The sequence below is a fragment of the Pongo abelii genome, chromosome 1, assembly GCF_028885655.2.
Source record: "Pongo abelii isolate AG06213 chromosome 1, NHGRI_mPonAbe1-v2.0_pri, whole genome shotgun sequence".
Taxonomy (NCBI): domain Eukaryota; kingdom Metazoa; phylum Chordata; class Mammalia; order Primates; family Hominidae; genus Pongo; species Pongo abelii.
Genome location: NC_071985.2, coordinates 199,893,623 through 199,908,204, shown reverse-complemented (window position 1 = coordinate 199,908,204; position 14,582 = coordinate 199,893,623). Strand labels below are relative to the sequence as shown.

General features: G+C 44.9%; 1 protein-coding gene across 7 annotated transcripts in view; it reads right to left on the bottom strand.

Annotated features, from left to right (window-relative positions):
* CSMD2 (CUB and Sushi multiple domains 2) overlaps positions 1 to 14,582 on the bottom strand; it is a 664,749-nt gene that overhangs the window by 141,825 nt on the left and 508,342 nt on the right. For all 7 annotated transcript variants that reach the window (XM_054538082.2, XM_054538100.2, XM_054538088.1 and 4 more), the window contains 2 exons: positions 8,679 to 8,881; positions 3,731 to 3,922 (listed from right to left, as the gene is read on the bottom strand). In XM_054538082.2, the coding sequence (XP_054394057.1) occupies positions 3,731 to 3,922; positions 8,679 to 8,881 (395 nt within the window). The remainder of the gene's footprint in view (positions 1 to 3,730; positions 3,923 to 8,678; positions 8,882 to 14,582) is intronic.

The following is a 14,582-nucleotide window of genomic DNA, read 5'->3' as shown; positions in this document are numbered from 1 at the left end:
TCTCATTTATGTCTCATTAACAACTCCATGAGCAATGGATTATTCTTCCTGATTTATAAAGGAGGAAAGTGAGTCTCAGAAAGCCTAAGTAACTTGCCCAGAGTCACTCTGAGACTCAAACTCACACGGGACTGGCTCCAAAGTCTGTTGTTTTCCCCCTTTCTACTTCCATAAAGTCAGTAGCAGTAGCCAGAGTAGAGGAGGCGTGCTTCTCCCCGCAGGCCAGCAGGGAGAGCACAGTTGTTGCAGGAGCTTCTGAGTGAGGATGGTGCCTTAAGTTGGGTCTGCTTATGTCTCACTTCTGTCTCCACCACTGAATCCTTCAGGAGCAGAGGGCTAGATAAGTGGGGCCAACCAGAGGCCAGTACAAGCAGGCTAGACTCTTGAGCTTAACAAAGCAAGACTGCAATGTCCAGTCCATGGAGCGTGGCCTTGCCCAGGCCAGCCTAGAAACAGAGTCCGATGTGGCCAGTGACAGTGGAAAGCCAGTGTCATATCAGAAGTCTCAACTCTGGGGAAATCTTCCCAAGGGGGCACAATGAGGCCCCCATTCTGGTTCCCAGCCTCCACGTCCCTCTGCCAGCTCAGGGGCTTCTTCCCTTAAGTTTGCCACAGATGGGGTGAGTCTCTGTGTTTCTGAAACTGCCCCTGTTACTCTCCCACCAACCCCCAAAGTACTATCAGTGTCTCTGGGCTCTAGGCTGCTGTCTGGGCACAGATCTCTTCTAGATGGTTCCATGGCATCGGGCATGTGCTTCCCACTCAGAACCCCAGCATGGGCTTCACTGGCTGCTGCCAGTTGTGCCCCAAGGCTTTGCTTGGATCCCTGGGCTGCCTCGCCAACAGGAAGGCTCCTACTGCTCAGGGTTAGTTGAGGGGTCCTATTGAGCTTACTAAACCATGGTTGCCCAGATGGGAGTGGGTGCAAGCTGCAGATCCTTCTAGACAGCCAAGAAGTGGGTAGGTTGGACTGAGGGCGAGAGTTGTGGAAAGGGCATTGATTTGGAAGTCATACAATCCTGAGCTCAAATTCTGACAATGCCACTCATTGGCTGTGTGAGTTTGGGCCAGCTGTCCACCCCTCTGAGCCTCTACTTCCTCATCTCGAAAGTAAAAGAATAATGATGATAATGGCTTCTAACATACACAGTGCTAACTATGAGCCAGGCACAGTTCTTATTGCTTTACAGTATTTTCTTTTTTAACCCTCAAAACAATGCTAGATGGTAAGTACTATCATTTTCCCTATTTTACTGGCAAGGAAATTAAGGCACAGGGAAGTTGAGCAATTTGTCTAAGGCCACACAGCTTGCTGTGGTGAAGCCAGACCTGAGCCAGGGAGTGGAATCCCGAGCTCTAACCTCACCACAGAGTGATTTCGGCTGCAATAATGTAGCTAAAATGTTTAGCCCAGTGCCTACCATGGGGATAGCATCCAATGAGTATTTGTTTTCTTCCTTTGCTTCCTCCCTGTAATGAAGGGTTATCAGGGCCAGCTAGACCCGCTCATGGCAGAACGCCCAGGGAGCTGGAAATCAGAAGCATGTCACTGGGATTTCCAGTTCATTTGAGAGAAGAGGCAAAGGCATTTATTCTGTTGCCTGAGGAACATTTCCCAAAGCTGAGTGTAGAAGAACGGGTGACGAAAACTGAATTAACCTCTCCACTCTGCCCACTGCACATTTATTGCTCTCCTCAGCTTAGCACAATCCTCCTTCTCCACTTGGGACAATCTCATCTCAGGACCTGCTTTTCTGTAAAATAAGTCTAAGGAATCACAGCCTTGTAGAAGGCTGAATTTGGAAGGAGCCTCAGAGGTTCCCAGATTCTCTCCTGGGCCTCAACAGAATTCCCTTGAGCAGATAGAATTCTGGCTTAGGGAAGGGAAGTAAGTCTGAAGACTTGAAAGAAGGAATCAAAGAAGGGAAGGATGAAAAGAAGGAAGCAAGGAAGATAGAAAGGAAGGAAATTAGTATTTCTTGAGATTGGGGTTAGGCGTGTCCTCACCCCACAATGCCATAAGGGAAGTGTATTTACCCTCACAGATGAGGAAACTCAGGCTCAGAGAGTTGAAACAATTTCCCAAGGTCACCAAAGTAGTAAATGGCAGAGCCAGAAACTAAATCTGGTTATGTCTACTTCAGTATCCCATACTGTTCCCTACACAGCAGAATACGCAGTGAAGAACTCAGCTGGATCTGAAACCCAGGTCTGAACCTCCTGCTCCACACACCTATGCGGCTCCTAATTCCCACTGAGGAGCAGGATTTAGTTTCTCACTTTCAGGGCCAGGCCTCAGAGCCATGACTGGCATAGGCCAGTCCTTAGAGGCCTGGGCAGCGTACTGCCTCCCATTAAGCCTGCGTGAGAGAGGTGCAGGCCAGGGCAGATGCTCCTGCAGGAGCTGTCTCAAGAAGCCCCTTGCACCCATCTCCAGCAGGGGAGGTGGTGTGGGAGGTAGGAAAATGAGAGGCTTTGCATTCAGACTGGCGTGGGTGTAAATCTTGGCTCTGCCATATCCTAGCTCTGTGATTTGGGACAAGATATCCAAATTTGTCTAAGTTTCAGTTTCAAGTGTAAATGAGGAAATGGTGCTAATTTCAGAGAGCTGTTGGGAAAGTTAAATGAGGTTATCTAAGTAAATGTCCAGTATGGGGCAAGTACACAGTAAGGACTCAGTGACCATGGGTTCTCTTCTCTTCTAACAGCCAGCATTGATAGGGGAGATAAACAATCATTATTTCACCTGAGCAAAATAGCCATGTGGAAGTGGGCACCTGGAGTGTTTGTCTCTATCTATTTACCTTTCTTTCCCATCCCAGCCTCCCTTCAAGTTCCCTCCTGCTCTCAGTCTCAAGTAGTTAGAGGCAGGATTTTTCAGGCCCCACCCTTTTTAAGTGATGGGACCTTAGACAAGTCTCAGGTCCTTCATGTCTTCATCTCTCATACAGGAAGGTTTTAAGACTGAGGACAGATCTAAAGAAACAAAACCTGTAATCCCAGCATTTTGGGAGGTTAAGGCAGGAGGACCACTTGAGCCCAGGAGTTCCAGACCAGCCTGAGCAACATAGTGAGACTCCATCTCAACAACAACAAAAAAATACAAAAATTTGCTGGGTGTAGTGGCACAGGCCTGCAAGCCCAGCTACTTGGGAGGCTGAGGTAGGAGTATCACTTGAGCCCAGAAGGTCAAGGCTGCAGTGAGTTGTGATGGTGCCACTGCACTCCAGTCTGGGCGACAGAGTGAGACCCTATCTCTAAAACCTAAAAGAACCACAACACAGGTAACCAAGAATTTCCTTGAGAACAGCAAAAGCAAGGTTCTTTTCTTTACATTCTGAGGCTGTGGGTGCCCTTCTATTGCTTCAGGTAATAGAAGGGTCATTTTGGAACCTGTTAGCCTTTACTACCCAAGATGACCCACTGTCCTCCTTCTGACCTGTACAGCCTGGGCCAGAGAGAAAGGGACAGACCTGTCTGACTTGGAAATCTCTGGGACAATTTTAGCAAGTGAGGAATTTGTAGTGCTCTGTGTATAGAGTGTGAACATGAGTGAGTGCGTGTGGAGACACATGCATGCAAAGCAGGGTAAACAATGGGTTTTCTGCAACTTTTGTCTGTTTCAATTCTCTTGGCCCCAGGCCCAAGATACAGCTGCCGTGCATGGAAGGTTCTGGAGCACACAACTGTGAGCCCCAAGAGCAGAGTGCACCCTGCAGCTGCTTTGTACCGATGCATGTTGGCGGGCTGGGCTGCCAGAAGAACCTGTTCTCGATCTTCACACAGCTGATCTCTGCACTTCCCTGCAGCGCGTAGCCAGGGTCACACTGGAACACTGTGGAGTCGCCGGCTTCCCAACTGTCACCACTCCGGCTCCCATTCTGCGGGATCCCAGGGTCATTGCAGGACGTTGCTGTGGACACTGGGGCAAGGAAATAGAAGAGAGGGTAAGGTTGCCTGGGTGTCTGCCACTCAGGAGGCTCCCAGCTCATCGCCCTCACTGACTGCCATCATCCGTGCATTGCCACAGCCACCAGAACCTCCCCATCATCATCATCAGCTGTAGCCACAGTGCCACTATTCTCACTCCCATTACTATCACTGCCTCCACCACCAATTGTGATCACACTTGTCACTCTCACTGATATCACCACTACCATTCTTCCAGTACCTTCACCATTACTGTCATCTGCCTGTCATGAGATGCTATGAGTTAAGCATGATTATACTGTTATAATTATAGAACTGAATTCAGCTTAAGAATACAAGCATTGTTACATAAACAAAGCATTGCAATTTTGTGTAATGTAACTAACATGATCAGAAGGAGGAAGTGACAAGATAATCAAGTCTAAACTCCATGTTGCCAGGTATGGTGGCTCATGCCTGTAATTCCAGCACATTGGGAGGTCAAGGCAGGAAGGTCACTTGAGATCAGGAGCTCGAGACCAGCCTGAGCAACACAGCAAGACCCTGACTTTACAAAAAAATAAAAAAGATTAGCTGGGTGTGGTGGTAGTTGCCTGTTATTCTAGCTACTCTGGAGGCTGACGTGGGAGGATCCTTTAAGCCCAGGAGGTTAAGGCTGCAGTGAGCCATGATTGTGTCACTGCACTCGAGTGTGGGTGACAGAGTAAGAGCTCATCTCTAAAACAAACAAACAAATAAACTCCATGTATTCAATTGGAAGGGTTTGCAAAGGACTTTGCAAGTTGGCCTGCCTAAATGCTAAGCAGCGATTGTGAGGTTACCAGGAGTTACTGAAGTTAGGTCAAGATCATGCTCTCTTGCAATGGCAGACAACCAAGGATCCATTAGACTGAAACCATATTTGAAGAAAAGTCAGATATTTGTAGCAAGTGGGCAGAGAAGAATTTAAAAATAGCTGAGATATATTAAAAATTCAAAATACTCGGGAATTTGGGAGATCTTCATGTCTATTACCTAACCTAGTTTAACATAGACCAGGTGTTTTATAAGCGAATACTGAATGAATGCTAGATGGAAGGAATACATAAATAGAAGAATGAGTGGGTGAATGAACGAACAAATGCGGCATGAGAAAACACACCGGAGGAACGGGTGCAAGAGTTAGTCCAGAGAAAGGAATCTCAAGAGCTGGAACAACCCTGGCTGCCTCCACGGCCCAGAGCTGACAGCAGGGCCCGGTCCCAGTCCCCAGCTATGTCATCCCTCATAGCCTGTGCTCAGGGCACTCTAGGGCAAGGAGGTTCTTGAAACCACAGGATAAATAATACTGATTTCATTGGAATATCAGTTTTCTCAACAATTTAAGGAAAAACTACTTTTATACTAAAACAAAATAATTTATTCTGGATTACAAGGTAAAATTCACATTAGTTTTTAAGCAAAAATGTGAAGCCTTAAAGATATTTTGTGCTTGTTACAGCCACCAGACATCCTGGGGATGCACAGCCATTCTCTTCTGCTATCACGAGGACATTAGCGGAAAAGTTTGAGAAGCGGCAGCCTAGGGCAACTGTATACACTGATGTCACTAATTATAACCTCTAGGATTGTATACAAGTCCTGAGTTACACAATCTGATACCTTCTACTCAATAACACCTAAGGAAGCACACAGCAAACTATGGCCCACAGCCATATCTGGGCCTATGCCTATTTTTGTAAATAAAGTTTTACTGGAACACAGGCACACTCATTTGTTTACATATCAACATTTGACAGTTACTGAACTTATTTATAAAGCCAAATATGCATCAATCTTTTTCCTTCCCAGTTAAAATCAGACTTAGCTTTCATCTCTAGCTTTATAGTGCACTGTACACATGTAAATGTTCCCCTAGAAGAAAAATAGCTCATTGTTCTGGCCATACTTGGAAGGATTATTTATATGGGAGGCAATAGAGTACAATGATTAACAGCTTAGGTTTAAGACTCAGACACATGGCTTTTGCTATTAACTAGATGATCTTGTATGAGAAGCCTCAGAGCCCACATCTGCAACATGGAGTAATAATGGTGCCCATACTGTAAGGGTTTTGTGAAAATTATAAGAGCTGATGTAGTGGAGAGCTTAGTGTGGCAGCCACTCAATAGATGGCTGCGATTATGCTTCCCGCTCACCTTTTTTTCGTTCTCACTTTCTCTCTTTAATGCTCCTGAATTGGAGCTGCTTGGCAAAGCACCCGGGGAAAGGCTGGATCCACGTGGTACAGACAGGATGTTAGATGTTACACAGTCATGTTTACTTAATAAAGCCAAGCCTGCACTAATCGTCCCTGGCATTTCTGTACAATCCCCTGTCAAATACACACTATAAAGTTAACATGGGATGAGCCGTTCTCTCTTCCCTAGAGTAGTCCTGGTATTTGCTAACTGATGACAGCAACAGGGAAGGTGACCTTTCCCAAACCTTGGTTATGCCCATAACACTGGGCCAGGCTGTCATGACCTTTCTGGAGCCCAGGCTAGGTAGCTTTGACCATGCTACTCTGCCTAAGCAATGCTAAGGGCAGCTTGCCCAAGGAAACTCTTCTGTTAGAGAAAACCATCCATTCATGTGTTCATATCTGCATGTGCCCATTTGCTCACTAAGCAGTGAGTGAGCACCTGCTGCATATATACACTATGAGAGAGTCGGGAGGCATGGCATGACCCTGTCTTCTAAGAGCTTTTAGTGGGATGTCAGGTAGGTGCCCAACTTCAAGACGAGACAGAATGCCTGGTATTGACAATATGCTGAATAAATAGAAGTAAAGTGCCGGGGTGCCGTGGGTTATAGCGGTTTTACTCTGAATGGGGAGATTAGGAGGCAGTGGCATCTGAGATGAACCTTGAAGGATGAATAGGACTTCCATGAGCTGGGCAATGCATGAGAAAGCAGCCTGCATAAAACATAGGAGAGCACCCAGGGACTCTGTCCTGCGTGGCTACACTGAGTACGCAGTCGAGGTCAGATAATGCAAATCTATGGGTGAATTTGTCAGCACAATTATGGGCTTTTTTTTTTTTTTAAGCCGTACCCATCAGCTTGGGTGCAGTTGGAGAAAATATGTCTGGCTTTAATTATTCATAATACTCCTTTCCCCAGAGAGTGGATCGAGCCGTCTCTGTAGCATTCTACCCTCCTTACTGCTGGGAGATCCTTCCATTGCTTATTCCAGCAATTTCCCAAGTTTGTTCCACGAAACGTTAGTCTCTTGAGATGGCCTTGAAAAAAGTCATCCATGATGGAATATGTTTGGAAATTGTGACCTACCAGACATCTTTTGAATTTAAGTGCATTAGCATAGCAAACGTTCTCAGAGGCCCCATATTGCAGATCATTTTCTTAGGTCTGCATCAGCCTGAGCACCTCCCCAGCATTACTTGATCATGCAAACTTCTTTTTTCTTGCAATATCAATTAGTATTCCATGGAACTCTTAGGAATAGATGGAAAATGCTAGACTGGAAGCATGCATGAGTGTTAAATGGACAAATTAATAAGTATAAAGCAATGTGATCCTGGAGACTCTCATCTGCTCCTCATGTTGCTAAATGCTCATTTCCACGGAGATGACAGACGTAGCAGAAAAGAGCTAGGAGCAGGATTTGCAACTCTGTAACAATCTCAGTGGTGCCAGGGATATACCCCAATCACCCTTAGCTGATACACCAACTGGGAAAGAGCTCGGGGGCAAAGCCACGGCACAGGTGCCACAAGAAATTGCTCTGGAATCACCATGGAAACTCCCCTCTCCCTCCCACCACACACACAGTGGAGTAAGGAGATGGTAATGATGACAGCTGCTGTATAATAAACACGAGCAGAAACCGGGGTAGAGTCACTTGTTCAGGGAGAGGAATGATGGAAGAGGCACTTCAGAGGAGATGAGATGATGCATTCCAGGGAGAGGCAGGACCAATCATATAAATTATCTCATACTGGGATTTGGATGTTTGAATATTGGCCATTTTGGGTAGCTCTTTGTCATGCTCCTCCATAACTGGCTATTGCAGTGCCTAATTAATTAAATTTAGATGACTCATGTTGACTTCCAGTCTTTGCTGAGATCTGCACTCAACTAAGAACCTGAGCGTGCAGCATCTCCCATCAGCTTATTCATAACCATGCCCCAAGCCACCGTCTACTTGTACCTCCCACATCCCTCCTCGCTCCCTGTGCTTCAGCTACATGGGGTAGCCCTCCACTTCCGGAGCCCACATTCCTGCATCTACACTTGTTTATGTGTTCTTTGCACCTAGGATGCCCTTTTCTCTCTTTTCCATCTAATAGGGATGCACAAGTCCTCCGAAGTCCATTTCAGTGGCACCTTTCCTTGTCATAGATGACTACTTGCTCCTTGAAACACTTTCTTTTCTTGAATAACTTCTACTTGTTCTTTGGGTCTGAGCTTGGACATCATCTTTTCTGGAACATCTTCCTTGATGCTCCAAGGTGACCATTATAGCCCGTATGTCTCCATCCAGATGCTTACCAATTTGTACGTGTCTATTAACCCACCTGTCTTCCCTACCAGAGTGAGCTCAGCACAGACATTCGAACAGGTGCTAACCATGTACCAGGCACATGGCAGATGTTCAATAACTATCTTTACATGGACTGAGGGATGAAGGAAAGTGAGGGCCAGAGGGAGGTGGGTGCCATGTGTCAGGACACGTGGAGTGGGGCTGGCAGAGGGCACGCACAGACCTGAGAATTGAATGGCAAAGCCCTGCTTGCTGGTGAAGAAGTCAGTGCTGAACTGCAGGACGACCGAGTTGAAGGTGCTGTGCAGGTCCTTGGGCAGGGCCGGGCCACTCAGCTCCTTCAGCAGAACCCCGCTCTCCACAGGCCCATCCCAGATGCGCAGCACGTCATGAACCTCCTCTGTGTCAAACACCAGGAAGTGTAGCCTGCACGGAGAGAAGAGGCAGCGGTCATCTGGGCTCAGCCCCTTCTTTCCAGGGGCTTCTGGTCAGAAGGTCCTAAACCTACGAAGCCTGGCCCTAAACCTACAAAGCCCTAAACCTACGAAGCCCAGCAGGAAGGAGGAGAAGGCAGTGTCTGGCAGCATCCTCATTTCACCAGGCCAGCTCCTCCCACTGGGGCCTCCAGCAATGGGGACAAGAGTGTGAGGTGTAGCTTTTGTGCATCCTTTTCTTATTATGAGCTCCATGTTGCCATTGTCAGACTGCATCCCTTTCCTCAACCTTACATAGCCCGCAGACCTCTCCCTGAGCCCATATTGTTACCATTCTAGGTTGGAAGGAGAATACTGAGAAGGCAGGATCTGGCTTGGACAAAGGATATAGGTTAAAAAAATAATAATAATTGGAGCTAGAGGGCAGGGGGAACTGTGGAGTCTCTGAGAAGCTGGCCCAGCCATGGTGCAGGTAGGGGTGACCTCATACCTTGGTTTCCCAGAGCAGAATTCTGGGGATATTAGCTATATATAGGCCTGGCTTAGATAATCTCTGCAGACCTCAGGAGGCCAGGTAGGGGTCTCCCTGTGTGGGGGTCTGCAGGACAGAGATAGAGCTCTCAGAGCAAGGGAGCTCAAGTAGTAACCTGAATTTTTCTGGAACCAAAGATTCCAACAGCCAAAGATATCTTGGCTACAAGCCTGTGTGACTCTCTCTGTTAATCAATTTTTTTTATTATCGCGGAATAATTTTAGACTTACAGAAAAGTTGCAAAGATAATACAGTGTTCCCATAGACCCTTCACCATTTCTTCTATTGCTAACATCTTACATTTCCACGGTGCATTTGTCACGACTAAGAAAGCAGTGTTGGCATACTTACTATGAACTACACTCCAGACTTTATTTGAATTTCACCAGTTTCTCCACTGATGTCTTTTTTTGTGTTCCAGGATCCAATCCATTTATCACTATCTCTTTTTAAAAATATCTTTTTAAATTTTAAAAATAAGACATACTCGAGGCAGAGAAAAGGCAAACAATACACAGATGTACTGAATTTAAAAAAAGTCTCTCTTTCACACAGCCAACCTGTTCTCCAGAGCTATTCAATTAATAGTAGGTTTGGTACATATGCTTCCAGAGTTTTTTTCAATGAGCACGCAAATATATTGTTCCCTCAAAATGAGACATATTTTATGTAGTTTTCTATAACTTTCTTTCTTCATTTAATACTATATCATGGACAAAAACATCACCCTCATTTTTCTGCAGAAATGGACATTGTTATATAACACAATTTCACATGAAATTGCAAGGAACATTTGCATCTTTATGTAGCTTTGTGCATTTCTGCTAATATTTCAGTTGACCTGCTGAAGTAATTCTAGGGGGAGAAGGGCATCTATTTAAAAATTTTAGGCAGGGAGCGGTGGCTCACGCCTGTAATCCCAGCACTTTGGGAGGCTGAGGCAGGTGGATCACGAGATCAGGAGATCAAGATCATCCTGGCTAATACGGTGAAACCCCGTCTTTACTAAAAATACAAAAAATTAGCCGGGCGAGGTGGTGGGTGCCTGTAGTCCCAGCTACCTGGGAGGCTGAGGCAGGAGAATGGCGTGAACCTGGGAGGTGGAGCTTGCAGTGAGCCAAGATCGTGCCACTGCACTCCAGCCTGGGCGACACAGCAAGACTCCGTCTCAAAATAAATGACTAAATAAATAAAAATAAAATAAAATAAATGAAAATTTTAAAATAAATCTTGCTAAATTATCCTCTCAAGTGATTGTTTCAATTTATATTCACACTAATCAGTATTGATGTTACTATTCTCTCTAAAGTTCACCTCATCAGCATTAGATATTATAATGTTGTAAATATATTCTTTATGAAAATGCTCCCCCATCTGCTAGACCACAGTAGAATCTCTCTGGCAGTTTTGAGCTTAGATGATTTAGTAAGGTTGGGTATCTTTGCACATATTTACTGGGCATTTGTAGCTTTCAAATTCTTTATCCATCTTAATTGATGGATGCAAACTTTTGAAATTCTACTTATATATTATGACTTTTATTTACCTTATATATTTTGATTTCTCTTTTATATGATATATTTGTTGCTAATCTTTTCTCCTAGTGTCTGGTGACTTTTTCTCATTTAACTTTGGTTTGTGGTATCCATTTTGGTAAGAAGTGATTCATTTTATGTAACCAAATACGTTAATATTTTCCTTTAAGGATACTGGATGTCATGTTATGCTTGGGCAGACCTCTCCCCGACCCAATGATTCAAAAACAAAACAAAACTTTAATCAAAACTTTAATACTTTCCTGGGACTTGTATAGTTTCTTTCTTTTCTTTTCTTTTTTTTTTTTTTGAGACAGGGCCTATCTGGTTGCCCAGGTTGGAGTTCAGTGGTGCAATCATAACTCACTACAACCTCCTGAGTAGCTGGGACCACAGGTACATGCCACCATGTTTGACTAATTTTATTTTTTGTAGGGATGGGGTTTTCCTGTGTTGCTCAGGCTGGTCTTGAATGCTGGGATTCAAGCAATCCTCCTGCCTCAGCCTCCAAAAGTCCTGGGATTACAGGTGTGAGCCACTGTGCCTGGCTAGTTTCATTTTTTGAGGCTAAATAAGTTCATTGTTCTTCCAAATTGAAACTCAATTGTCCCAACACCTATGTAAAGTAGCCTCTTCCACACTTTGCCTACCAAAACATCTGTTTACTCCCTCCGTAGCATCTACCAATCTATCTTTAGTGTACTTATTTGTAGACTATGCTTCTCCCTAACTAGATCATAATTTTCATGAGTGTGGAACCAGGCCTTGTTTGTCTAGGATGTGTCTGACATTTTGGATGGTGCTCATGATACCCATGGATGGTGACACGCTCATAGCTGAAAAATCCTGATTCTCCCTACTGATTTGAAATGTCCCCTTAGTTGCGGGCTGTTTCTGGACTCTTCTCTCAAGTCCAGTGGTCTCTCCTTTCCCTATACTAGAATCTACTTGTGGTACCAGGAACATAGCTACTCACATTACTTGGGTTTCCATATTCTCAAATTTTGATTTTTTTCCCTAAAACTTACTAATTTCCCAAATTTACTCTTTTAGATGAACTTTATGGTTACCAAGTCCCAAAAAAAATGTGATTGAGATTTTGATTGGAATTATACACACATTGATTGATTTGGAGATAATTGATATCTTTATGTTACTAATTTTCCCCAGCCAGGAACATTGTAGATAACTTAGTTTATGTACTTTGCAAAGTTTTATGTTTTTCATCTTTGTTATGGTTTTCTTCTTTGCACACCTCTTGTTAAATTTCGTCTTTGGCAGTCCATAAGTTTATGGTTTTGGTTCTATTGTGAATGAGACTTAATGTTTAGTTACATTTTCTAGTTATTTATTGTTAGATATATGTGTGTGTGTGTGTGTGTGTGTGTGTGTGTGTATATGTGTGTATGTGTTTCTTACTTTCAGTTACTAGTTAGTACTATTAGAAACCAAGAGAATCTCTTGGATTTCCTAGGTAGAATCTTTTATAGATATAGGAGGGGATTCCTCAAAACCAGGACCTGTGTGAGGCTGGGCCCCCACATTTGATTTGAAAAGAGGGAGAAGGAGATCCCTAGGACAGAGCACAAACACATATACTCACTGCTGTGCCAGGCTGCCCCCTGCCTTCTCTGCTTTCTCTGTGGTGATCAATGCACTGTGAAATCAGCAGCCAAGAGGAGACTGAGTGCCAGCTGTGTGGTGTGCCTGTACGTGCTCTCAGAAAAGAGGTCGGTGTGGGCCACACTCATCAGGGAAGGCAAAAGGAAATGAGACCTGAAGTTTGGGTGGCATGAAAGGAGAGTGCTTTCTTTGGATTTAATAACATGAGATAAGACCTGGAGGCAGAGAGGAGGTGAAGCTGTCTGGGAAGAAAGGCAACTCCATACTTGAGTTCAGGTGGTATTAGGATGCCATAGAGAATACAGCTGATTGAGAGAGGGAAGAGAATGAGAATCTCAAAATTAGCTATGGGAGTTTGGGCTTTATCGTATTCTAGTTAGAGACTGACTCTAGAGGCCGTGTGAAATCCTGAGGGTGAACAACTGAATGAATGAGTGAGTGAATCAATGAATGAACGAATGAAACCCCAGTCTGACAGGAAGCTGAGAAAAGCAAGAATATGGGGACTAAATAGACATGAAAGAAAATGTGTTTCCATAACAACCACTGTGTATAAGGCACTTTCACATTAGCCCATGGAGTCCATGCAAGCATCTTTATTTTGTAGGTAGGACTAGTCTCATCTTTAACAATGAGAATACTGAGGCTCTGAGAGGGTAGGTAACTTGCACAAGGTCATAGGCTGGTTAGACAGTAAGCTGGAATTGCTATTATTTAATACTAATCCAGGTCAGACCTTAGTGCTTCTACTCTCTCCTAACAATGCTGCCCACATCTCTAAGAGGAAGAGGCTGTGGTTGAGAGCTAGGCAGGGGCTGGAGAGGCTCTATCAATCATCAACAGTTTACATGTGAGTCATACGTAAGCTGATATGAATTAAAAATGCCAGTTGATTGCATTCGGCTTAGCTGATCTGATAAACAGACAAAGTCAAAGGCTTGGCATTGATGTTGCGGAGAGGAGTGCAGAAGAGGGGAGGAGGAGGCGGGGTTCTCTGTGTGCACGAACAATACAAGTTGGCAACGGAAAGGACAGAGGCTCAAGTTCAAGCCCCTTTCGGCACTCATTCACTTAAGCCCCTCCCATATGCGGGGTGCTGCAGTATAACAGTGAAGATGACAGACAGGATGCCATTCTCCGGGAGCTTCTGGAGATGGGCAATAACCCCCCAGACACAAACTCACTAAAAAATTATCAGCTGTGTCTAGCACAGGGCAGGACATGGCAGAGTGCTGAGGCAGAGCATCCACTTTAGACAGAGTGGCCAGAGAAGACCTTCTAAGGAGGTGGCATTTAAGCAAGATGCCAAGCCACGTGGAGAGCAGGCGGGGTGAGAGGTGGGAGGAAGCCTGCAGCGAATAAAGGACAGCATGTGCAAAGGTCCCAATGGAAAGGCCATGGAGGCTGACACTGGGCCAGGAGAGACAGGCAGGGGCAAGGCTGGCAGGACTCCATGGGTGGGGGAAGATGTTTGGTGTGTACTATAGGAGCTGAGGGAAGTCACTGGTATATTTTAAACTGAGATCTGACAGGTTCCGATTTACATTTTAAGATCACTCTTGGTGCCTGGGTAAGAAAAGATTGACAAGGGCAAGAGTGGATGCAGGGAAATTAGCTAGGTGCTGCCACAGGGGGCCAGTGACCACTTTTATTATAAACCTTTGTTGATGGCCAGTAAAGACTTGGTTTGCCAACCCAACAACATTTATTAAGACTCTTATTGAATACTTTTCTTATCTTATAGAAATCAGAGTCTATAAATGCTAATGAGCAGTTCTGATCGATAGAGATAATTCCAGACCAAAACAGACATTGAGGTTTGTGTGAGCAGCTCCCCTGTAGGTGAACACTGGGTCTTCTTCTGACTTTTGATATCCTGAAAACAGCTTGCAACCCCCCTCCCCATTACACTGTGCCCCCAGGTAGGAGACACTGAAGTGGAGGAAAGAGGTGAAAAGATCTTCCTTCCTATTGATGACTTGCTTGTCTGTGTGTGCGTTTCT